The following is a 21,071-nucleotide window of genomic DNA, read 5'->3' on the forward strand; positions in this document are numbered from 1 at the left end:
GCCACCATTACCTGTCTGGGGCATCTAAGTAGGTAAGCAATGGTATTTGAATTGTCTACACATTTAATGATGCTCCTCCCCTCATTTTCCCATGTGCCTTTAATGGAGATGGGGAATCTGCAGCCTTCCAAAGTGGGGCTCCCAACAGTTCTTATTGCTCAGCCAAGGAAACATCAAATTATCCATTCTTATGGTTGAAAACCTCCCACAGCTAATTACAGAGCTTTCTCTATATCATTGGTGTCAAATTCAAGGCCTGCTGCCCATATCTGCCCCATGGGGAGTTTAGATCTGGACTATGAGGCCATGTGAAAATAGCGAAGGACCAGCCCACGGAGCCTGGGGGGGCATGTACCCATTGTCAGCCACAATGGCGTCCTGAAGCCCTCTGCCAGTGAAAATGGCCCTTGGTCCCCCCTGAAGTCAGAGATAACCCTGATGCGACCATCAATGAAATCGAGTATGACACCCCTGTTTCCAGACTACACCGTCAAACAATGTTCCAAAAGGCATCCTATTTGATATTGTTTTCTACTGGTATTGTTGCTAATGACGAACTGCACAGAAAGAAAGACTAGCAAGTTTGCAATCCTATCCCGGCTTATCTAAAAGGAAAAGCCACTGAAATAGATGGCAAAGCCTGCTCGACTTAGGGCAAGAGATCCACCCGAGGCTAGGCAGATCACATAATTTGTTCTATTCTGCCAAAAGCAAAGTACGTTTTTTGATTCACTTTTACCTGTAAACAGTCAGACCATAAAAACCAGGTTGTATTGTGTGCCATAAAACCAAGCAATAAAACTGTTCCAAGATACAATGGGGAGTAATTATCTCTTGTTCTAGGGTACAAAAAATCCATGAACAAGGCTAATTTTCTTTCTGACCTAAAGACTTTTTTATACACCAGAATAAGGCTTTGACTGATGGTTTGCAGGCCAGATCCTGCCATAGCAATGCATTTAATTAGTGTTCTTGCATTACAGTAATTTTGTCATTGTAGTCTGGAAAGAAGGAATCCTGCTCATCTGTCTCTGAAAAATCCTTATTTCAGTTTTGGCCCATCATTCATCTAAGAAAGATTATTTTTAGTCTCATATCGTGCAGCAGCTAGGTTCACACAAACATTTTAATGTAAAATGGAGTTATGCAGTCTGTGATTCGGCATGCTATGCAAACTAGGTTATGTTATTTGGGCACTTGAAAAAAGCAGTTGAGCTACCCAAAGTTTTCATGGTTGTCTGTGTCACTGTACAGACATGTATGTGTGTATGTATAGGGAGAACCTGTATTGGCTTAGTCTTGATCTTACCACACAAGTTATTCTTTAACCATAGTTATATTGTAAATTCATACTAACTACAAGCATTTTTCCAATATCCATTAACCTTTCCTGACAAGCAATGCCAAAGGTCCAAGAGTGTTCAATACCCTGGATTTTCTCTTTCTTTTTTTCTGGAAAGTAAGAGTCTATGCAATTTAATCAAAATATTCTGTCCTAAAAATCTAGAAATGATATCTCTTCAACATTAGAATGTGCATTCAGCATGATGTAGAAAATGTGATGTTTATCTTCCAAACTATGCCCCCCTTCTACATATAGTAGAATAGAATGAATTCATCCATCTTTATAGCCAGAAAATCAGTCACTGATTTTCTGGCTATAAGAAGAAAACTGATTGTTCGAAAAACAGGATCCACGTTAATTTGTGTGGGCTTAACAAGTCAAATAGTTGAGTTTACCATCCACAAAGATGAATGGAAAATCTATATAGAAACTGTAGACTCAGGGGCCTGTTCTCCAGTGCAATAGTTTATCCGCAATACTACAAAATAAGTTTCAGACAAAATATATATCTATATATTTGTGTGTGTTTTTAAAAAATCTTTACATCAGAATGTGCATAACATTTAATAGTATAATTACTCCCCCATTTCCCTACAGTTCAGACAACTCTGGTAACAGCATGTACAACTTCTCAGATTGGCTTTCATAATTTTAAAACAAACCCTACATCAAGTGTATTTACTCTGTGCAAATAAGAGATTTCTTTTTTTTTGAATCCTTCAGAAGACAAAATCCAATGTTCCATCTGCAAAGGTCCTTTTGGGGGGGGACTAATGACTGTAGGCTTCTCTCTCACTCCCATATAAAGTGCTCCTGTCCAGCAGAACCCAACAGCCTTTAAAAAAAAATCCTAGCAATTTTAAGGACAAAATTTATATATATATATATATATAAAACAAAAAAGAAGTGATCACACAAATTCCAGCTTTCCATGCCCTCCGTACATGCCCCAGTGGACTAGTGAAAGTATTCTGTCATTATTGAGATCCGGCTGTCGCATCTTCTCACAGGTCATGCAACAGTTCTCAAGACCTGTGACAGGCACCATGCATTCCAAGTCTAGCTTAGCCATTTGTCCTTTTTTGGAATGATGTCCATGGAAGCTGTAGTGCAACCGCGAGAGCATCTGTTGCCGCTGGTCTTGTAGTTGCTTATTTTCACTTCTGAGCATGCGCAATGCGAGCATGATGAGAAGCACCAAGATCAGTCCACCTGCGATGGGGACAGCAATGACAGCAGCCCTGAACCACAATTCTTTTGAAGAGGTAAGTTCCTGAACTTTAGTGAGGAGGTTTCGGCTGTTGTCGTGTTGGTATCTGCTCCCTTGTCCTGCAAAGAAAGGAGGGGGTGAGGGGTGGAGAGAAGAAGCCACAATGCTAAATATTCTAGAAAAATGCCATTATTACTCCCCATCATTTGAAATCATAGGTATTAAAGGAGATCCTTGATTTTTGATAGTAATGGAGACAACACACTACAAGTTGTAAAGCAAACCATTATAAGACCCTGCTTTTTGCAGCAAATGTGGTGGTCATTAAATGAACCTATTGTTCTCAAGCCAGAAGTAAATCATAAAAGAAGAATCATAAACTGTGATTTGTTGTCATAGAAATAGCTAGTTTATATTATTATGAGCTATAGTGGCACAGTGGCTAGTGTGCGGTACTGCAGGCTACTTCTGTTGAATGCCTGTCTCAAATCTCACCAGGCTCAAGATTAACTCAGCCTTCCATCCTTCCTGAGGTGGGTAAAATGAGGACTCAAGATTGTTGGGGGCAAGAGGCTGACTCTGTAAACCGCTTAGAGAGGTCTGTAAAGCACTGTGAAGCGCATATAAGTCTAAGTGCTATTGCTATTATGGAAAAGTAAAACGTTGAAGATTTTTGTTAATGCTTTATTTCTATTGCAACAGAGGGAGTCAGAAATCAATTGTGTTTTGTTTTTTTTCTACCTCCCCTCCTCACTTTTTCTTTTTCCTTTTCCTTCCCAGAGTTTCCTATTTGCTTTTGTATTTTTGTATTTTATTCTATAATCTAATAAAATGTTTAAAGATTGGGGGGGGGGGGGTCATAAACTGCAGTCCCATGAGCAAATGGGCCAGGTGTGAAAGAAATGATGTCACGTGATCTGAGGGACCTCATAACTGGTATCTGTGAGTATATTTTGGACTGTGTCCATCATAACTCAAGGACTACCTTTACAGGTTTCCCTTTATAATTTGAGTACTTACTCTATGGCTCCAGAAACACTAGATAAGGATGCTGCATCCCTGGTTGTCCTATTTGAACAACAATGTACCACAGTAAGTAGAAGTATGGTAAATTGAAAGGAGAGGAGATTTCCATCTTCTCAATAAAATACCTTACTGAAATGCAAGCAAATTATGTACCTAAAACAAATGTGCACATTAGAGATGCAATAACTACCTGAAGCAACTTGCTGTCTTTCTGCATAAGCAAGAATCCCAACATAGTTTAGTGAATCTGCACAAGTCACTGTCTCAGCCTGATTTGATTAGAATGATAAATTAAATGTGAAATGGTTTGCAAATTAAGAAAGCTTTAGATCCGCATTTTAGAACTCCACACCAAAGTATTTTAGCAGTGATTCTTTAACTATAAATAATTGCATACAGCGTAAAAGCACAAAAGGAATTGTGCATTATTTGTTTGGAGCTTATAGAGAAGTGTTATAGTAGCTTTTAAATTTTATTTTCTGTAAACCAGCAGAAATGCAGATTTGTGTCTCTTCAAAATTAGAAGGTTCAGCATCGTCCTAATTAAATTAAGCTTTTGCTTTATCAGCCCAAAGACAACCTATGGTTGTTAAGATTTTTTAAAAAACAAAAATGACAGTTTATATATGGTTTACGGAGTTCAGGATTGAAATAAAATTAAAGTAGATCTAAACATCACAGAGAATATCTACAATATGTAGTTCCTAAGTCAAGACACCAACTTGATAGCAGATGATCAAAATAATAAAAAATCTCACAATTTCTAGTTAACAAGAAACAAAAGCTTCTAGATTTTGCTGAACTCAACAGCTTTTAACATAGCTGCAATGTTCAATTCAACCACGCATTTTAGTTTGACTTCCTTCATGATATAAATTAAAGAAATATAACCCATATGAAAATCCAAAACATTTAGAGAATAGAATATGCAATTGAGGAAAATAATCACTAAATTTAAAACCATTAAGAAGCATCATTGATGCAGTTCAACTAATGTACATTCTTCCATTAATCAAATATCAATGTTGATGCTGGGGATACAGCATCAATTAAATGGATATCCCAGAGGCTATGAGACACTGAACTTCCTCAATCTGCAAAGCAGCAACAGAGTTGTACCAGAAGGTTTGTTGGGTGAAAAGAATTATTTCTGTATTATTAAATTCTTTCAGTTATGTTTTCCTATCTCTGTTTCAGCACTGATTAGTACAAGGAACTGAACTTCGTTATTACATTTTTTGTTATTTCCTTTTCATTCACATGTACACACTGTAGTCTAATAGTATATTTTATTCAGTCTAGATAGAATGTACCAGTTATGATGAAAACAAGCACTCCACCCAAGACATGGATCCTCTGGCAACGTGCCAGGTGAGATACAAATAAAAAAGCAAGCTTTGTGTCTGATGCAAATGCAGATGTAAAAGCTTTTTGGCAAAGGTTTTCCTGCCACATGCTTCCTTCTCTACTTTGCTTAAGCCTAAAATCATTAGTCGGCTAACAAGATCTTATCTGTTGTCAATACAGATTAAGAATGTGACTTACCCAATGGATCACCTCTGGAAGTAGACAGAACATCGTAGAGGCCTCTGTAATTGCACATATCCTCATGACAACACTCCAACGTGGGTATGGCAATGCCAGAGTGGTTTTGGGCTATGTTAACTTGACAAATATCCAGGGTGCTTGCCAAGGAGTCCAAGCAACCATGAGTCAGTGGAGAATGGCTGTTTTGTGGGTCAAGCAATCTAGAGAAGCAAGCACTGAGCTCTGATTTGCACATATAGCCTGTTGCAACACAATGTGCAGCATCACAGTAGCATCTGATTTCACCTGTTACAAAATAAAAAGCAAAGCTCATTAGCTACCAGATATTCAGAAGTACTTGCTTTTTTTATAAAAGTCTTTGCCAAGGACCGAGATATTTATTGCATTCAATAAAGAAATGTTAAGGAAAGTGTATGGGCAATAGAATACTGATAAGTTTATTATGACTGATAGATTATTATGAGCCATCAATCCTAGGGCCGCATAATGATGGATCTGTACCTAACCAATTGTTTCAAGTCTGCCAAGGTGAAAGTAGCATAACTATCCTCTTTGAAACATTTATGGGTCAATTTATACCAGCATGGTATTTTCATGATGCATTGATCTACAGTTCTCAGAATTCTTGGTCAACAAAATTAATAGTTCTGAGAGTTGTAGTCTCAGAGCAACTCGAGGGAAACACTTGTCTTATATGGTATGAGCAGGATGCTAGAACTTCAAGATACCATAATTGGAATGTCAGATTTCAGTTTTTCTAGTAAATAAGCCATTTATTATTGGCACACAAGCATGGATTAATGAGGGTCAACTATTACACTATCTGCTAACATCTGCCAAGTATTTGAGGCATTCCTAGGGGATTCCATGGAAAATAAACTGATACTAATGTAAAGTATAATGTACAAATACTAGACAAAGTATGAAGAAGCGGGATATATTTATAATATTTGCTATTTCCAAATTATAGAATCTGTGTCTTGACCAATCAATCAAACAATGGGACAAAGAACTAGACACAAAAAGTGCTGGAATAATGAGGGGTTGTATGAAAGAGTTTCTAATAGCACTAAAAACATCCACATATATTCCAGTTATTGAATGAACACCAGTAGCAGCTTAAGTTCTTATGGCTGTTACATATAAAGGCCAAGTTACTTATAGTATGCTTTACAAAACAGATTCTCCTGGTCAAAATCTGTTAAGTAGGCCATTTACTCAAGTATTTCTCTCTGAGCATAGGATTGCACTCCCTTGCCTTCTTATTATTTATATTACTTTTCTTTTTTTTAATAAAGTTTTATTTGGGTTTTCACACATACAAAATACAAGCAAAACATCTTTTTTGAAAATAGCATGGTCCCGGGTTGAACTTCTTTATACAGACACAAAACTCAATTTCGTGCTTCTTTTTGTGTTCTATTCCATATCTATATTACTTTTCTATAATGGCAGTTGCTCATAGCATCCAGCATTAATTCTAAGATCCATTAGGTTAATTCTAAGGTTGATAAAATAGACAATATTTAAGTACTGAAGGCACCATGCTAGAAGACTGTACTTCCACCTTAAGCATGAAAACCAGCTGGTGATTTTGGGTCAGTCACTTTTTCTTAACCCAACCCTCATCACAGGGTTATTGTGGGGAAAACAGGAAAAGGAAGAAAAATATTAGGTATGTTCTCCACCTTGATTATTTATAAAAATAACAAAGGTGGGATAAAAAATTATATACACACAATGGACATTGCATTCTTCATAACTATCAATATATAACATATTAAAAAAATAATAAAAGAGAAAAATCTACAATCATCCTAACTGACAGCTCTGTCACTAAAAAGATACTGAGAAATTTATTTATGAGACAAAAAGAGAAGCATTAGGTTCAGCACATAACCTTTTTTTTTCAAAAAGTCATTCCTCATGTAGAAGTGCTTTTTACTCCATTTTAAAACAGGAAATTTTGTTTACAAGTGTAGTTTCCACTTGCCAAAATCAACTTCTTTCGATGGAAGGAAGGATGCAATGGTAAAATTAAACTTTCCTCTACCACTACCAGCTTTTCATTCACTCAATCCATCATGTGGTCAAAAAAGGTAAACACTTAACCTGAAAATCCTCTGCTCTTGGACTAAAAGAAAAATGCACAGGAAACCACAAAGATTTATTATAAAGGAAGTTAAAAAAAAAGTTCCCTTCATAAAAACATCTTCATTTCACAGTCTTCAAAAATGAGATTCATTTTATTACACACAGAAACATTACTCTTTTAAAAAATATTTTAGTTTAAATCTGAAAAAGAAGTATGAAAGTTAGAAAAAAACTGGGCTGTTCTCAACTTTCAGAAATTATCACCATTGAAAGAACTATATTTTTCTTAATCTTTTTTAAAATCAACCATGAAGACATCCAATACATTTAAAAAAAATAAGGATTTAGAATTCTATTTTCCAAAGCAATTAAGAGATTACAATGCACACATCCATGCACATCTTACTAAAGAGAAAATACACCAGCAGACTTATTTTTTTAGGAGTAGATGTAGTCCATTGAGTTTTAAGCATTAGGTGTATCTTTGTGTATCATGCTCTGAAGTCTCTGCCTGTTGAATTCCTGAAGTTCAAAAACTTACAACTAGCATTTGGAGAGCTATTTTGACAGAAAACATTTCACCTCTCCTTTGCCTGGAAATTGGTAAGCAAAACAAACATTAAGATTCTTCACCCAAATGGATAACTGTAATAAGAAAAAATAGAAAATAAAAATGGAAGGTTGTATACAATGTGGGTAGTAATTAAAATTTATCAGATCTTATTCCTGATGTTCTGATGCTAAAATCCAGTTTTCTTATATTTATGTAGATTTTTCTCAAAGGCCTGTTTTTGCATTCTCTTACACTGTGAATCCATGAGTATATATAAAAACCCTTAAAGAGTGAAATTGCATAAATGCCCGCTCCCATAAAGCTGTCTCAGGAAGTAACATGAAAAGGAAACAAACCATAAGACCCTGCTTCCGTTTAATAGTTTATATGACCCGCTTTGAAAATCTTATCTTTTCTCTGACCCAAGACTTGATCATAAACAAAATCTGATACCGCAGTCATCAAGTTATTACAGTTTCCATTTTAATTTGACTTAGATTTCCACATTTGACTTTTAAAAAAAAAATCTTTTCAATGGAAAAGAGCGGAGATTTTGTAATATTGTATTTGGGGTGGATGGGAGAGAGAGATAGTTATTCCTGTCAATTCATAAAGATTCTTTCTGAACTATGCAAAAGGCCAGAGAGAGTATTTGGTATTTTCAAACAGTGAACAATGCCCTTTCTGTTCACCTCTTCTTTCTTGTTACTGTATATAGCTATTAAAGGAAAACGTCTGCTTTTAGTCAAGGTGGCTTCAGGAGAGACTGCAGGCTTCTCTTAAAGCGTTTGAAGTCGACAGCAGCCAGAAGTCTGTGATGCCCTAATTATATCATTATCAGGCACATAGTTTCAGTATCTGCAACTGTACATTATTCCCAGTCACTCCCTTCTTAGTCCCTCTTTGATGGGTCCCTCGGCTGGCTTCAAGGGCTGTTATTTGGGGTTAATTACACCCTTCTTTCCAAAATAAATAAATACTATAGCACATCAACCCTGTGCTTGCTTATCCTTTAACCTCCTCTCCATGAAACATGGCAATTATGGGAAACGTCAACTTTCCCATTCTCTCCTCTTCCCTGCTTGAACAGTACCTTTTATTTCTAAAAAGGGAGGAGGAAAAAAATAAGTTTTTAAATAAAAGACTGTTGTAGGAACACCCCAAAAGTCTGAACTTTTACATTGTCTGAGAAACAATTTACCCTTAAATGCTACCAGCCTCACAAAATCGCTGAGTGGTGTGCAGTTAATTTATTCCAAGCTAAGCCTCTGGCTAGCCAACATGAAGGAAACTGGTAAGGGATGTCAGTCTGGAAAAGACTGGTTCTGCACATTAAATTGCTTCATGGTTGTGCCATAAACAACCATTTATGACATAAATCCTTGGCAGGCAGGTTTCCCCCTAAGCCAAAACAAAGCAAATTATATTTGACTACAAACTTGAATCTAGATTATTTTTAAATGGATCTGTCCCTTCACTCTCCCCCCCTCCAGGGAAGCCATGAAAGAGAAAAGGGTGCAGGATTCTGCCTTCTGGCCAGTTCCTCCAAGGACAGGAATCTCCTGCTCAGCTTGCTTTGGGAGGTTGAAATGGGTGAGAAAGAGAATGAGCCACTCAGCTCCAAACAGCCCGGCTAAAAAAAAAGTTCCGAAGCACACTAAGATGGCCTAAGCAAAACATTTTGACAACAGCTTGCCCCGAGGGTTGCTTCGCATCAATGGAGCTGGGGGCTAGGAGGGAGGAAGCCACGCGGGAGGCGGAGAAGGAGCGCAGGAAATCCAAGCCCCGCCACCACTTCCAAGAACAGGCGAGCTTGTTCTGGCCTGCGCGCCTCGGCCCGGCAAGAAACCCGACACCCTCACAAAGCCTTGGCAACGCTCTTCAAAGGCCGCGCTTGGGCCCAGCACATGCAGCTCGCCAGCCGGGGAGGGAGAGGCCGAACAAGAGAGGCCAGGCCGGGCAAGGGGAGGGGAACCGCCCCGGGGAAATGGCGAGGCTGGACGGCTGGCGGGATGCTACTGGGCTTACCCGCTGGGAGGGCGGCCACCGCCACACTGGCAACCCCGCCTGGCCCGGCAGGAGCCACTGAAGGGCGACAACGCACAACGCAGACCCTTCCCTAAAGCCCTTCTCCACAGCGACCTCTCGCTCCCCAAAGTGTTTGGCTTGCGAAGGGGAGAAGGGCCCCTTCGGATCTTCCCTTCCTCGGAGTTTTCCAAGTAGCCGTACTACTCCGCCCGCCACTCTTCAGGAAGCCCGGCTGCATTCGCCAGGTCCCGCTAGGCAGGCGGCAGTTCTGCAGCCTTGGAGAATCCCGAACTAGCTACAGGGTTGTGAGCTTCGTCCCATGCATCCTTGAGAGCAAGTCCTGTTGCGATTGGAGGGTAAGGCAGGGGCCTTGGAAGCTCTTGGATAACATTAAGAGTCCCCCCAAGGTTGGACAGGTCTACACAGGTGGCAAGATCTTTCCGGACTTTAATCACAAGTTAGAACCGGAGGTGCGGGTTAAGCCTGATTTCAGATCCTCGGGGTACTCTTCCTCTGCCCCCAAGGCGCCTCACAACTTAGCGTAGCCAGTTTCTCAGGGTCTTTGATCATGGGAAGAAGGCATTCCCGTACTCAAAACGCCGCTACCTCCCCCAGTCAGCTCCCCTGCGATCTTCCCCGCTGCTTTTCAAAGTTGTCCCGTGGAAGCGACAATCGGGTTTAGAGTTGCCCAGGGGCAACCTCATCCTAAACCCTCGCTGTCCATTTTCTTTTCTCTCCGGGGGTTGCCCTAGGTCCGAGCGCCTTTCGCAGAATTGCCGCTTGAGAGAGAAAAGTACCTGTCATGTGGGCGCGAGCAGAAGGGTCGAAAATCCCCAATTTGGGGCAAGTTGGTTGGACGAAGGCACCGCCACTGCTTTGGCACACAGGACCGTGGTTACCTTCACTCTGCACAATTAGTCCAATTGTCAGGCTTTACACCGCGCACCAAAAATATATAAGAGCCACACCGACTGCGTTCCAACCATGCAAAAACTCTTTTAAGTTTAAAACAAGTTGGGCATGGTAGGAATGCAGACTCTACCCTGGACGCGATTCACTCACTGGTCAGCGAGCGATGGATCGCTCCTAAAGAGGGAACGGTGCCTCGGCCCCCAGCCACCCACTTCTCTCATCAGCGCCCGTCCCGCAAGCGCGCTTCTTTCCAGATTTTCCCCAGTTCTTTTCGCTCCAAAAAGAGCCCCGCCACGGACCCTCCGCGCTCCGAACCTTGACCCAGACTAGGGGAAAGAGGCATCTCCAGCCGCGCGCGATCGGGGGAGCTTCCCTTGGATGCCTCGCCCTTCCGAAGCGCTCCGGCGCTGAAGCTCACCTTTGGTCAATAGGATGGCCATGGCGCACAGCTCCAGTTGTAGCCAGATGAAGAAGAAACTGGAGTGACGCTCCATTGAAGACCCCCCTGCTTGGCTTTCTTTGCCGCCGGATGTCCCGAAATCGCTTCACCTTGCGACACTGCAAGGAAGGGCTCCGATCGGGCAAAGCATCGACCCTCCCGGAGAACGAACCGTCTGCCCGCGTCGGGCTGTCCTCCAGTCCCAGATCCCAGCAGGGCCCGCCGTCCCTTAAAACGCCGCGCCTGGCGAGGGAGCCCCTTCAAGCTGCAATCTCGCCGGGCGCGCGAAGAACCGATCCCACACGGCTACTGCAGCGCTCTGCCCCGCGCAGACCTTGTTCCTCGCCGCCTTCTTAAAGCCAGTGCGCAGGGCAAGACGGTACTGCGTCCCCACTCACCCTTACGCCCGAATCTTGCTCTGTAAATAATGGGGCCGCCCCGCCGCCTGACCCCACCTCGGTCCGCCCCTCGGTCCGCCCACAGCCATTGTCGTAGGCGGGGCCGAAGTGGCGCTCAAACTAGCGGAGCTTAGCTATAGAGGGGTCGGAAAGCTGGCCCTGGAAGGTGGTTCGTTGCCCCTCACTTTCTCTCCTGTGTTTTTAGGGTTGGAATTAAACGTGCAAATGGGCAGCGATGTTTAGTGTGTCGAATGGCTGGGCTGTGGGAAATGCTCGCTCTGTCCTTTTTCTCGTTTGCATTGTTTTAAATCTTTCCGTTGGTTAACTTTTTTTTTTGGGGGGGGGGGTGTCAGAATTCCCCCTAGCGCGCCAACTTCTGTGCCAGGAATGCCTGCTTTGCGATGAAATAAAGCAGGTTGCGCCTAGACTTTTATGGCCCAGCAATCCATAAAATGAAATGAGATATCAGAAGGCAGGTGGGGCTGTATGGCCAAGAGAAGTAAAGTAGGGAGGTGGGATGAAAAAGGGAGTTTGGAGGGGGAGCGTGCTTAAGAAGTTCCACCAATGCCTTCCCTTCCCTTCCCTGAAAAGGCGACAGGAGCGCTCCCTCTTTCTCTCCGTGCGTCCTTCTAGGATCGATAAAGCCTCGTCAGATGGACAGTTTGACCAGCAGAAGCCTGACCACTCTGGGAATAGCAGGCAGAAGACAGTTACTGAAAATTAGCAAATGCAAAAGCAGCAGGCGCCAGCAGGGCGACGCAGACAGAGACTGACACTCAATTATGCCCCCAACAGTCCCAGCAAACACGCAGCCTGGGCCTGATCAATATCAGCCCCAAAGGGATCTTCTTACTGAATTGCTAATTCATTTATTAGAGAACTCTCTCATGAAACAGGCAGGAGGGATTTTCGTTTTTCTTTGTGCAATTGTTCCACTGACAATTTTGCATTTACAGTTTTGCAGTGTCGGCTCCTAATTGTGTATAGGCAAGCACATATACTTCTGAGTTTTTTTTAAAATGAAACAAAAATTTATACCTCTTTGGCCAAGGTGACCCCTCACTTCATTCCACTTTCCATTTTTTATCTTTATGTTTTATTAATTTAATTGGAATTTCTTTGATTATTGTAAACTGGGCAGAACCATTTAGGCAACCTATATATTTAGATGATTATTATTAACTGTAATGCATCTACCGGTATTGCAATTTTCAGATTTCCCTGAAGAAATGTGCTTACCAAGCCTTGGGGATGGGGGGTGGGGTTTGTTATATTTTTATTTATTAAATTTATATGCTGCCTGTCTATAAAAGTAACTGGATGGCTTACAACATAATAAAAACAAAAATACAGAAACATTAAAAACATCAAAATTAACAGATTGGCTAAAACTAGGAACTAATTCATGAGCAGTATGGAGATAGGATCTCCTCATTTCATCAAATCAAGACCCTTCTGTATTACAATTACAATTATGGAAGGATCTGTAATCCTGTTAGTAGAGTGTGAAGCAGCTATGTATGTGTCTCCCAATTGGTTTTCAACTCTTGGTGATTGCCTGGACTAGCCTTTGCAGTTTCCTTGGCAAGTGATTTGCCATTGTCTCCTTCAGTAGAACAGAGAGAGTGACCGGACCACATTCATCCAGCTGTCTTTGTATTCAGGAAGGACTAGAACTCATGGTTCTTCTTGTGCAACCTAGTGCCTTAATCCAAAGATGTTTTTTCAGGAAGCAACTAGAGTTTCTTGTTTTTTCTTTTGAAGATGTTTCATGTCATCCAATAATATGATTTTTTATGAATGTATTTTTTTTCTTTATGTACACTGAGAGCATATGCACCAAAGACAAATTCCTTGTGTGTCCAATTACACTTGGCCAATAAAGAATTATATTCTATCTCTTCTAAGCTTCCTCAGCTGGAAATTGGCCATGGGACTTCCATTTACTGAAATTTTGAGTCTACAATATTCTCTTGTATTAGAAGCTCATATCAACTTCAAAGGGAAAATGAGTAACTATTTGAAAGAGCGAGAAGAGCTGTAGTGGCGCAGTGGTTAGAGTGCAATACTGTAGGCTACCTCTGCTGGCTGCCTGCAATTTGGCAGTTCGAATCTCACCAGGCTCAAAGTTGACTCAGCAGGTGGGCCTTCCATCCTTCCAAGGTCGATAAAATGAGGACCCAAATTGGTGGGGGTAATTTCCTGATTCTGTAAACTGTTTAGAGCTGTAAAATACTATGAAACCGTATATAAGATATTGCTATTACATTCCTGTCGATGCTGATAGGGCCTTTCCTTTGTTTTAACCTCGTTGTATCTTGTACTCGTTGTATCTTGTACTGCAACATCACACTCAAGATTATATCAACTACCTAACTGATTCAAATTAGATTGTGAAAACAATCACTCAACAAATGATATCCCTTCCACTCTCCGTCCTGAAATTACATTTCTGGAGCGCATATATTAGACTTAGCATAGATGAACAATTGATAGATAAGAAAAAGCATTTCCATACCCTGTTACCCAAACTAGACACTACCAGACAAGTGACTCTTATTGCAGAGTCTTCTCCGTTGATCTGGCATCCTCCAATTAAGCAATGCCATCTCTCAGGACCGAAGCACCCCTTTTCTGTGGCAGTACCTGTCCTGTTGAATGAGGTTGTCTCTGCCTCTCCCTCCCCCCAACTGTAAACACCTGGCTTTTCATCTAGGCCTTTGGTGAGAGGGAGTGAGGTCTCTTGTTTCATTCCACCCTGTCTTATTTTTCCCCTTTTATTGGTTTATTGTAATTTAAGTTTTTACTATTGTAAAAACCCCTAAGAATTTTTATTATTTTCGTCAATATGTTGTGATGCATATAAGAAACAGGTGTAACTTGATTGCACCATCTTGAATGTCTTGACCACACCTTACTGATATATCCATTTATATCTCAGAGAACTTCAAATGCTAAATAAAACTTAATACTTTTTTTCTCCTTTAAGGCAGATCAGGGGCCTCGCAAACTGCCTTATAAGGAACCAGAATTGCATCTAGAATTTTAGCCTGTGAGAATACTCTTGCAATTTACTCCTAAAGTATCTTCAAACAGGATGGTTGTGTAGGTACATACACCAATGCGTTTAGATATTTATCACATCTATACCCACTATAATTGAACAGATACTGAATCATCTATAAGTTGGTGGCAAAACATTTTGCCTCTCCTAACCTACATCCATCTCCATTCTACTTTGGTGGAGCATCTCGTTATGGGTTAGGTAGTACTTCCCACTGCCACAAGCCCTTCACCATGCCTTCTTCTTTACTATAGTGGGAAGAGACATAGATTCTTCCAGCTTGAACAATTTATTTAGCAGTGAACTGAGCCTTGTGATAAGATCAGCAATAGATCCACTCATCTGCATGTTGCCTGAAGACATTCCTTTTTATGACTCCTCCCAGCAATTTAGCCTTTTTTTATTATTCCCAGGCTTATAAAAGTGTTGCCTTAACATTGATGTGATCCAGACAGGCTTCCAGGCAAATTCCTGGCTTAGGTTGCCTAGAGCAATGCTTATCAACTTTGGCAATTTTATTTTATTTTTTAAAAATATAGTTTCTTAGTTTTTACAATTAAAACCAACCAACAATACATATACAAATAAACAAAAGAAAGGAAAAGGAGAAAAGAAGGAAAAATTTAGAGGAAAGAAAGAAAAAGAAAAAAGGGGGGGAAAGGAAAAAAAGAGAAGGTTAAAAGCATTCTTATGCTTTTATGTTTACAAGATCTTTTTTCATAACCTTAACCAACAAAAGAATATTATTCCTAGAAGGCCACGATTTACAAAGGGGGTGGCATGCCTTTTTATGGGATGTAGGGAAAACCAGTCAAAAATATTTCCATAGACATTTAATCAGAGACGCACTATTAACAAATTGGAGGAAAATACAGAAAAAACATTATACCAAAGTACCAATATGGATTTCAACAATGGAGGCGATGATTCACCCAAACAACCTGGAGATTACCAAAATGATTAAATACAAAGACTTATTGGACCCACAAGGAAATTTGAAACCGAGGCAGGAACTTCAGGAACAAGGACAAAAAATTGACCAATGGGTTTACCTTCAGATTCAAAGTAGATACAAACAAGACAAGAGAGAATTTGGAATTAACAATAAATTTCAACAATTAGATAAAATTTTATTAGGATCAGATAAAAAAAAATAACAAAATTTTATAACTACTTATTAGAAACAGAAATAGAAGAAGAAATTGTAAAAGGAAATATGATCGCTTGGAGTAGGAATGTAGGGCGCAGCATCACACTAGCGGAATGGGAGAAAGTTTGGGGTAGAAATAATAAGATCACCAAATCAGCAGGATATAAGGAAAATCTTTATAAAATGTTTTATTGATGGCACCTCCCCACTTCGAGGTTAGGGAAGATGCACCCTAACATGAGTCCGTATTGCTGGAAGTGTAGGAAAAAGAAGGAACCTTTTTCCATATGTGGTGGTCTTGTACAGAAACCCAAAAGTACTGGAAAAAAATCAAAACTTGGTTGGAAGAAATTACAAAAGAGCAGATCGAATACAAACCAGAGTCCTTCCTGTTAGGGATTTTTGATAAACAAATTTCCAAAAAAGCTAAATATATAACAATATACATTCTAACAGCGGCCAGATTAGCTTTCACTCAACACTGGAAACAACATCAAATTCCATCAGATGAAATGATTATTGAAAAAATTTCAAAATGTGCAGAAATGGACAAACTGACTTTGGCGCTAAAAAACAAAGATACTTCACTATATTATGATAGCTGGAATTGTTGGTATAATTGGATTGACCAAAGATAAATTATATATCATAAGGCATAAGAGGAAAGTATTAATCTATAATAATGAGGTAGCGATATAAGTAAAGAACAGGTGTGTGTACGTGACAACTTTGGCAATTTTAAACAGTGAGGATTTTCAAGTCCCAGGATTCTGCAGCCAGAGTGCTATGGAATTCTGGGAGTTGAAGTACACACATCTTAAACTTTCCAAAATTGAGAAACACTGTCCTAGATTACCTTAAAGGCTATGTCTAACCTTTACATCCTATAACCTTTCAGGCAATGGTGGGATTCAAAAATTTTTACTACTGATCTGTGGGTATGGTGTGATGGGTGTGGTGTGGCTTGGTGGGTGTGGCTTGGCGGGCATGACAGGAAGGATACTGTAAAATCCCCATTCCCTGCCCACCCCACTAACCTGCTTTCCAGTTCTGTTTTCTCCTGTGCAGGGCAACAAAAGAAGACCCAGCCAATCAGCTGGGACTTGGGAGGCAGAGAATAGATGGGGGCGGGGCCACTCAGAGGTGGTATTTCAAACTACTCAAAATTTCAGTTACCAGTTCTCCAGAACTGATGAGAACCTGCTGAATACTACCTCTACTTTCAGGCTCTGAGGAAATGTAGCTCACCTGCCGCTTCCACAACACAGTTCCCAATAAACTGTGTCCCAGCCCCAGGCTGTGGCTGAGGGATTAGGTACCCCTGAATTATAGGGTGAAGGAGAGGTATTTGTAGAAACAGAATGAAACAAATTTTAAATATTAACTTTTTTTTCTGATAAGGATCTCCAGGCCTGAGAAATACATTGAGCTGCTTCATATATGATACGTAATGCTAGAATAAGCTACACTTCTTGCTGGAAATAATATTTAACCTTTTCATTAGAGATTTGGCAGGGTATGCTTAGGAAATATGCATCAGTGTCAAAAATAACTCCCTACCTAAACAAGTAAGTCTGATACTAACTTTCACTCAATTTGGAAACCATTTACTTGATCAACTATAATTCTGTATATAAGTAACTTTCTCAAAGGTGCTTTTTCAAAAGACAGCTGGACTACACACTGATAAAGCACCTTTGAGACAACCACGATCTGAATGACTAAGAATCTCCCTCATCTGTCTCACCCAACATCCAGGTTTCCTTCAATATAAGACTCCAAATTCTGTCTGATTGGTCATATAAAAGTTAAGGAGGAATATTTCAAAATAAAGGGACATTCTTATTAATTCCTATTATTTTGACTAATGGTTCTCTTTATTCTACATGTTTTTGTGTACTTCTGATTTAACAATATTGGCATTTGTAAAGTGCCAAACAGAAATATGGTTGTATCTCTTCCTATTTAACACTGCTGGTAACAATAATATTTTAAAAAAGAATGTTTTTCCTTCTTTTAACATTATGTAAATGATTGAGCAATTTTTTACAACTTTAATATATTCTCTTTTTATTTTTCCCCTCTTCTCCTTTTTTCTATTTTATTATTTTATTCTAAGTAGTTTTAAAAAGCAAACATAAAAAGGTGCTCAAAAGGCAAATTTTGATACAGCGATCCAGGAAGGCCCAAATATGATATAATTATCCCAGACACATCAGCAGCACCAAGATGGAGATCGAGTATAGAGAGAGATAATGAGCAGCTACAGCCCTGTTCACCATCACTCAAAAGAAAGCAGATTTCAAGAAGATCTCTGAGCGAGCAAGCTTCACCTGGCTACTCCATTTTTCCAGCTGATCTGAATATACCTGGAGACTCTTTGTAGCCACCTGCTCAGCCAGTCTCAGAGCAACAAAGCCTTCACATCTAAGTAGAAAAATATTTCTTGTTTTTGTCCTTTGAAATCTATTGTACCAATTGTTTTATTGTGACTGCTATTATGGACTGCCATTTTGAAGCCAGCCCATGGATGTTTCTTGTTCTTGTAGAGGATAGCAACCAAGTTTATAAACTATTATGGTACCAGGACATCACATGATTCTTCCTGGCCCCATCCAGTTAAGCATTTTCTAGCACACCTAGGCCAAAGAGAGGCATCTGGGGAGCTGTGGCACTGTGCCTCAATTGGTATTTAAGACACGCTGCCCACAATTCAGTGAGTAACAGATAACCATCAGGACTTGTTTACTATTGATAGCCCTGTCTTCCCTTGCATTTGTCTAATCCTCTTCTAAAACTTTCATAGTGTCTGGTGGCAGCAAATCCCATAGTTAAATATGCATTGTGTAAAGTTGTTTATCAGATCATTTCTGTCTACATACTGAAAAAGGCCATTCAGGCTTCCCCTGCAGCGAGGACAGATGCCAATAATCGATTAAACTTCTCTGCAGTTTCTTTGTCTTTCCTGAGTACATGTTTAATGTCCTGCACTTCAACAATCCAAACCCTGCCTAGCCGGTTTCCTGGTTGGAATATTTCTAAAGGTCTTTTTTCTTCTTTTTTTTTTTTTTGGCCAAATACTCCTTTGTCTTTCTACATATTTTACTATATGCTCTTTATTTCTTTTGTCAGTTTCTGTGTGCTCTTTTTTATTTTCTGGTTTGTGCAAACTTCCAACTGTGAAGGAAGCTGCCCTACCTGTAATTCAGTTAGTCTTCGACTTACAATCCCAGTTGGGACTAAAATTTCCATGATTCAGCCAGATGATAAACTGAGCTGCTTCTGATTTTAAGACCTTTTATGCCATGAATCATTGCAGTTGTTAAATTAATACAGGTAGTCCTCGACTTACAACAGTTCATTTAGTGACCCCTCAACTTTAAAAAGGTGACTTATGACCATTTCCCACAGTTAAGACCTTTGCAGGTTCCCCCATAATCATGTGATCCAAATTCAGATGCTTGACAATTGGTTCATACATATGACTGTTGCAGCATCCCAGGGTTCACATGATCTCTTTTCGCAGCCTTCTGACCAAGCCAGTGGAGAAGCCAGATTTACTTAACAATTGGATCACTAACTTATCAACTGCAGTGATTCACTTAACAACTGTGGCAAGAAAGGTCATAAAATGGGGCAAAACTCACTTAACAAATGTCTCACTTAACAACAGACATTTAGGCTCAATTGCAGTCATGTCAAGGACTACCTGTAGGTGATTGTTAAACAAACCTGATGTCAACTCATAAAATATTTCTATGGTCCTTTTAGAATTGCCAACAGAAAGGGAGGGGGGAGCAGTAGGCAACTTGCATTCCATTAATGTTTTCAAATATAGTTTCTAGGTGACTGAAGTTTCTGCCACGCAAAATTCTAACTGTAGAGTATGACTGATGACTTGGCTATAGATGTGTCCCATTGGAGAATATGAATTATGATACAAATGGGGGTGGGGGAAAAACAGGGCCAAGGGTGACAATGAATGATGTGTTTCAGAGTCAGCTAGACCCAAGCAGTGCTGGTTTACTCCTAATAAATCTTTAAGTTTGGAAGTTTGGCTAGAGACTCATGATTTAAATGGGGGTAACTGCCAGAACCCTGACACCCAACTTCTCTCATTGACTTTACTTATCAGAAACTGACAGGTAAGGTTGCAAATGATGATCCAGTCCACTGCACCTGTCATAAATAAAGGTTGGTTGCTAAATGCCTGAATATGTATCCTGTGATGGTGGAGATGTTAGGCTGGCCATAAGTATGAGGACTGGTCACATCATTTTTTAAAGTACTGTTATAACAGTCACTAAACAAATGGTTGCAAGTTAAGGATTACCTGTACAATGTTTCTTAATTCTAGCAGCTTGAAGATGTGTGGCCTTCAACTCCCAGTATTCTCTAGCCAGCCTAATTTCTGGGAATTCACATCCATGCACTTTTAAGTTGCCATGGTTGAGATACACTGCTCTATAATAGCTTCCAACTCTTTTTTCTTTTTTTAAGTAAGGAAATTATACAAAGACATAAAAATGGCATGGAGCTAATAAATTCACATTCAGAGCCAATAATCTATTTAAAGACAATTGGGCAAAATTTTACAAATGGACACATTTGTTTGATATTGTGTGCTTATAAACTTATAAATAGTTTCAGACAAGACAAAGTCTGTAAATCATCTTCTCCATATATTCATTGAAAACATATCCATGGTTGTCTTGTTATTCCACATTGATTAGGGGAGGGGAAGAAATAATACTAATGTGATCAAAGCCTCCCCTTTGTACGCTCAGGTAACAACACCTGTACAAAGCAGGCAGGCTTTTGATTTGCTGCCCTTTGCCATTTTTAGAACAGAGTCTGCACCTGACAGAAATGCACACCAAAATCCTACAGCTTCTCACTAAAGAGCATCTCTTCGTTTGCGATCATTGCTGCCATCAGAATCTCCTATTTTACCTTTGTTCCCAAGACAGTAGGTTTATCTCCTCGTTTTATTTTTAACCTGCTTTTTTTTTTACTGCAAAACATCAATGAGTTGAAAACATAGACTAACAACTAAAAAAAAAAATCTAGGACACCCCACAGTTATTCTTTCTGTCATGATGCAAACCAGGTGGACACTAAGCTGGAGTGAACCAGGGCTGGAGACTGGATAGCGGAGAAGAAAAAATGTATTGGAAAAAGACAATGGAAAACTATGTCCATATTGTTGCGAAGAAAACTACAATGTACCCAAGAAAATACCCAGCGCAATTTGAAGATTTTACTTTGCGGATAGATTATGCTAGCAAGATCAACAATAAGAAA

General features: G+C 39.9%; 1 protein-coding gene across 1 annotated transcript; it reads right to left on the reverse strand.

Moving 5' to 3' along the window:
• Window positions 1–1,679: 1,679 nt before the first annotated feature.
• Window positions 1,680–11,575, reverse strand: LOC113442480 (BMP and activin membrane-bound inhibitor homolog). The gene is made up of 3 exons (XM_026710089.2): window positions 11,135–11,575; window positions 5,127–5,414; window positions 1,680–2,674 (listed from the first exon to the last, which is right to left on the reverse strand). Exons 1-3 carry the CDS (start codon window positions 11,208–11,210, stop codon window positions 2,256–2,258), a joined length of 783 nt encoding a protein of 260 aa, XP_026565874.1. The 5' UTR covers window positions 11,211–11,575; the 3' UTR covers window positions 1,680–2,255.
• Window positions 11,576–21,071: the final 9,496 nt, after the last annotated feature.

This window comes from Pseudonaja textilis, chromosome Z (genome assembly GCF_049901715.1).
Source record: "Pseudonaja textilis isolate UNSWEBS1 chromosome Z, rPseTex1.2, whole genome shotgun sequence".
In the NCBI taxonomy this organism is placed as follows: Eukaryota; Metazoa; Chordata; class Lepidosauria; order Squamata; family Elapidae; genus Pseudonaja; species Pseudonaja textilis.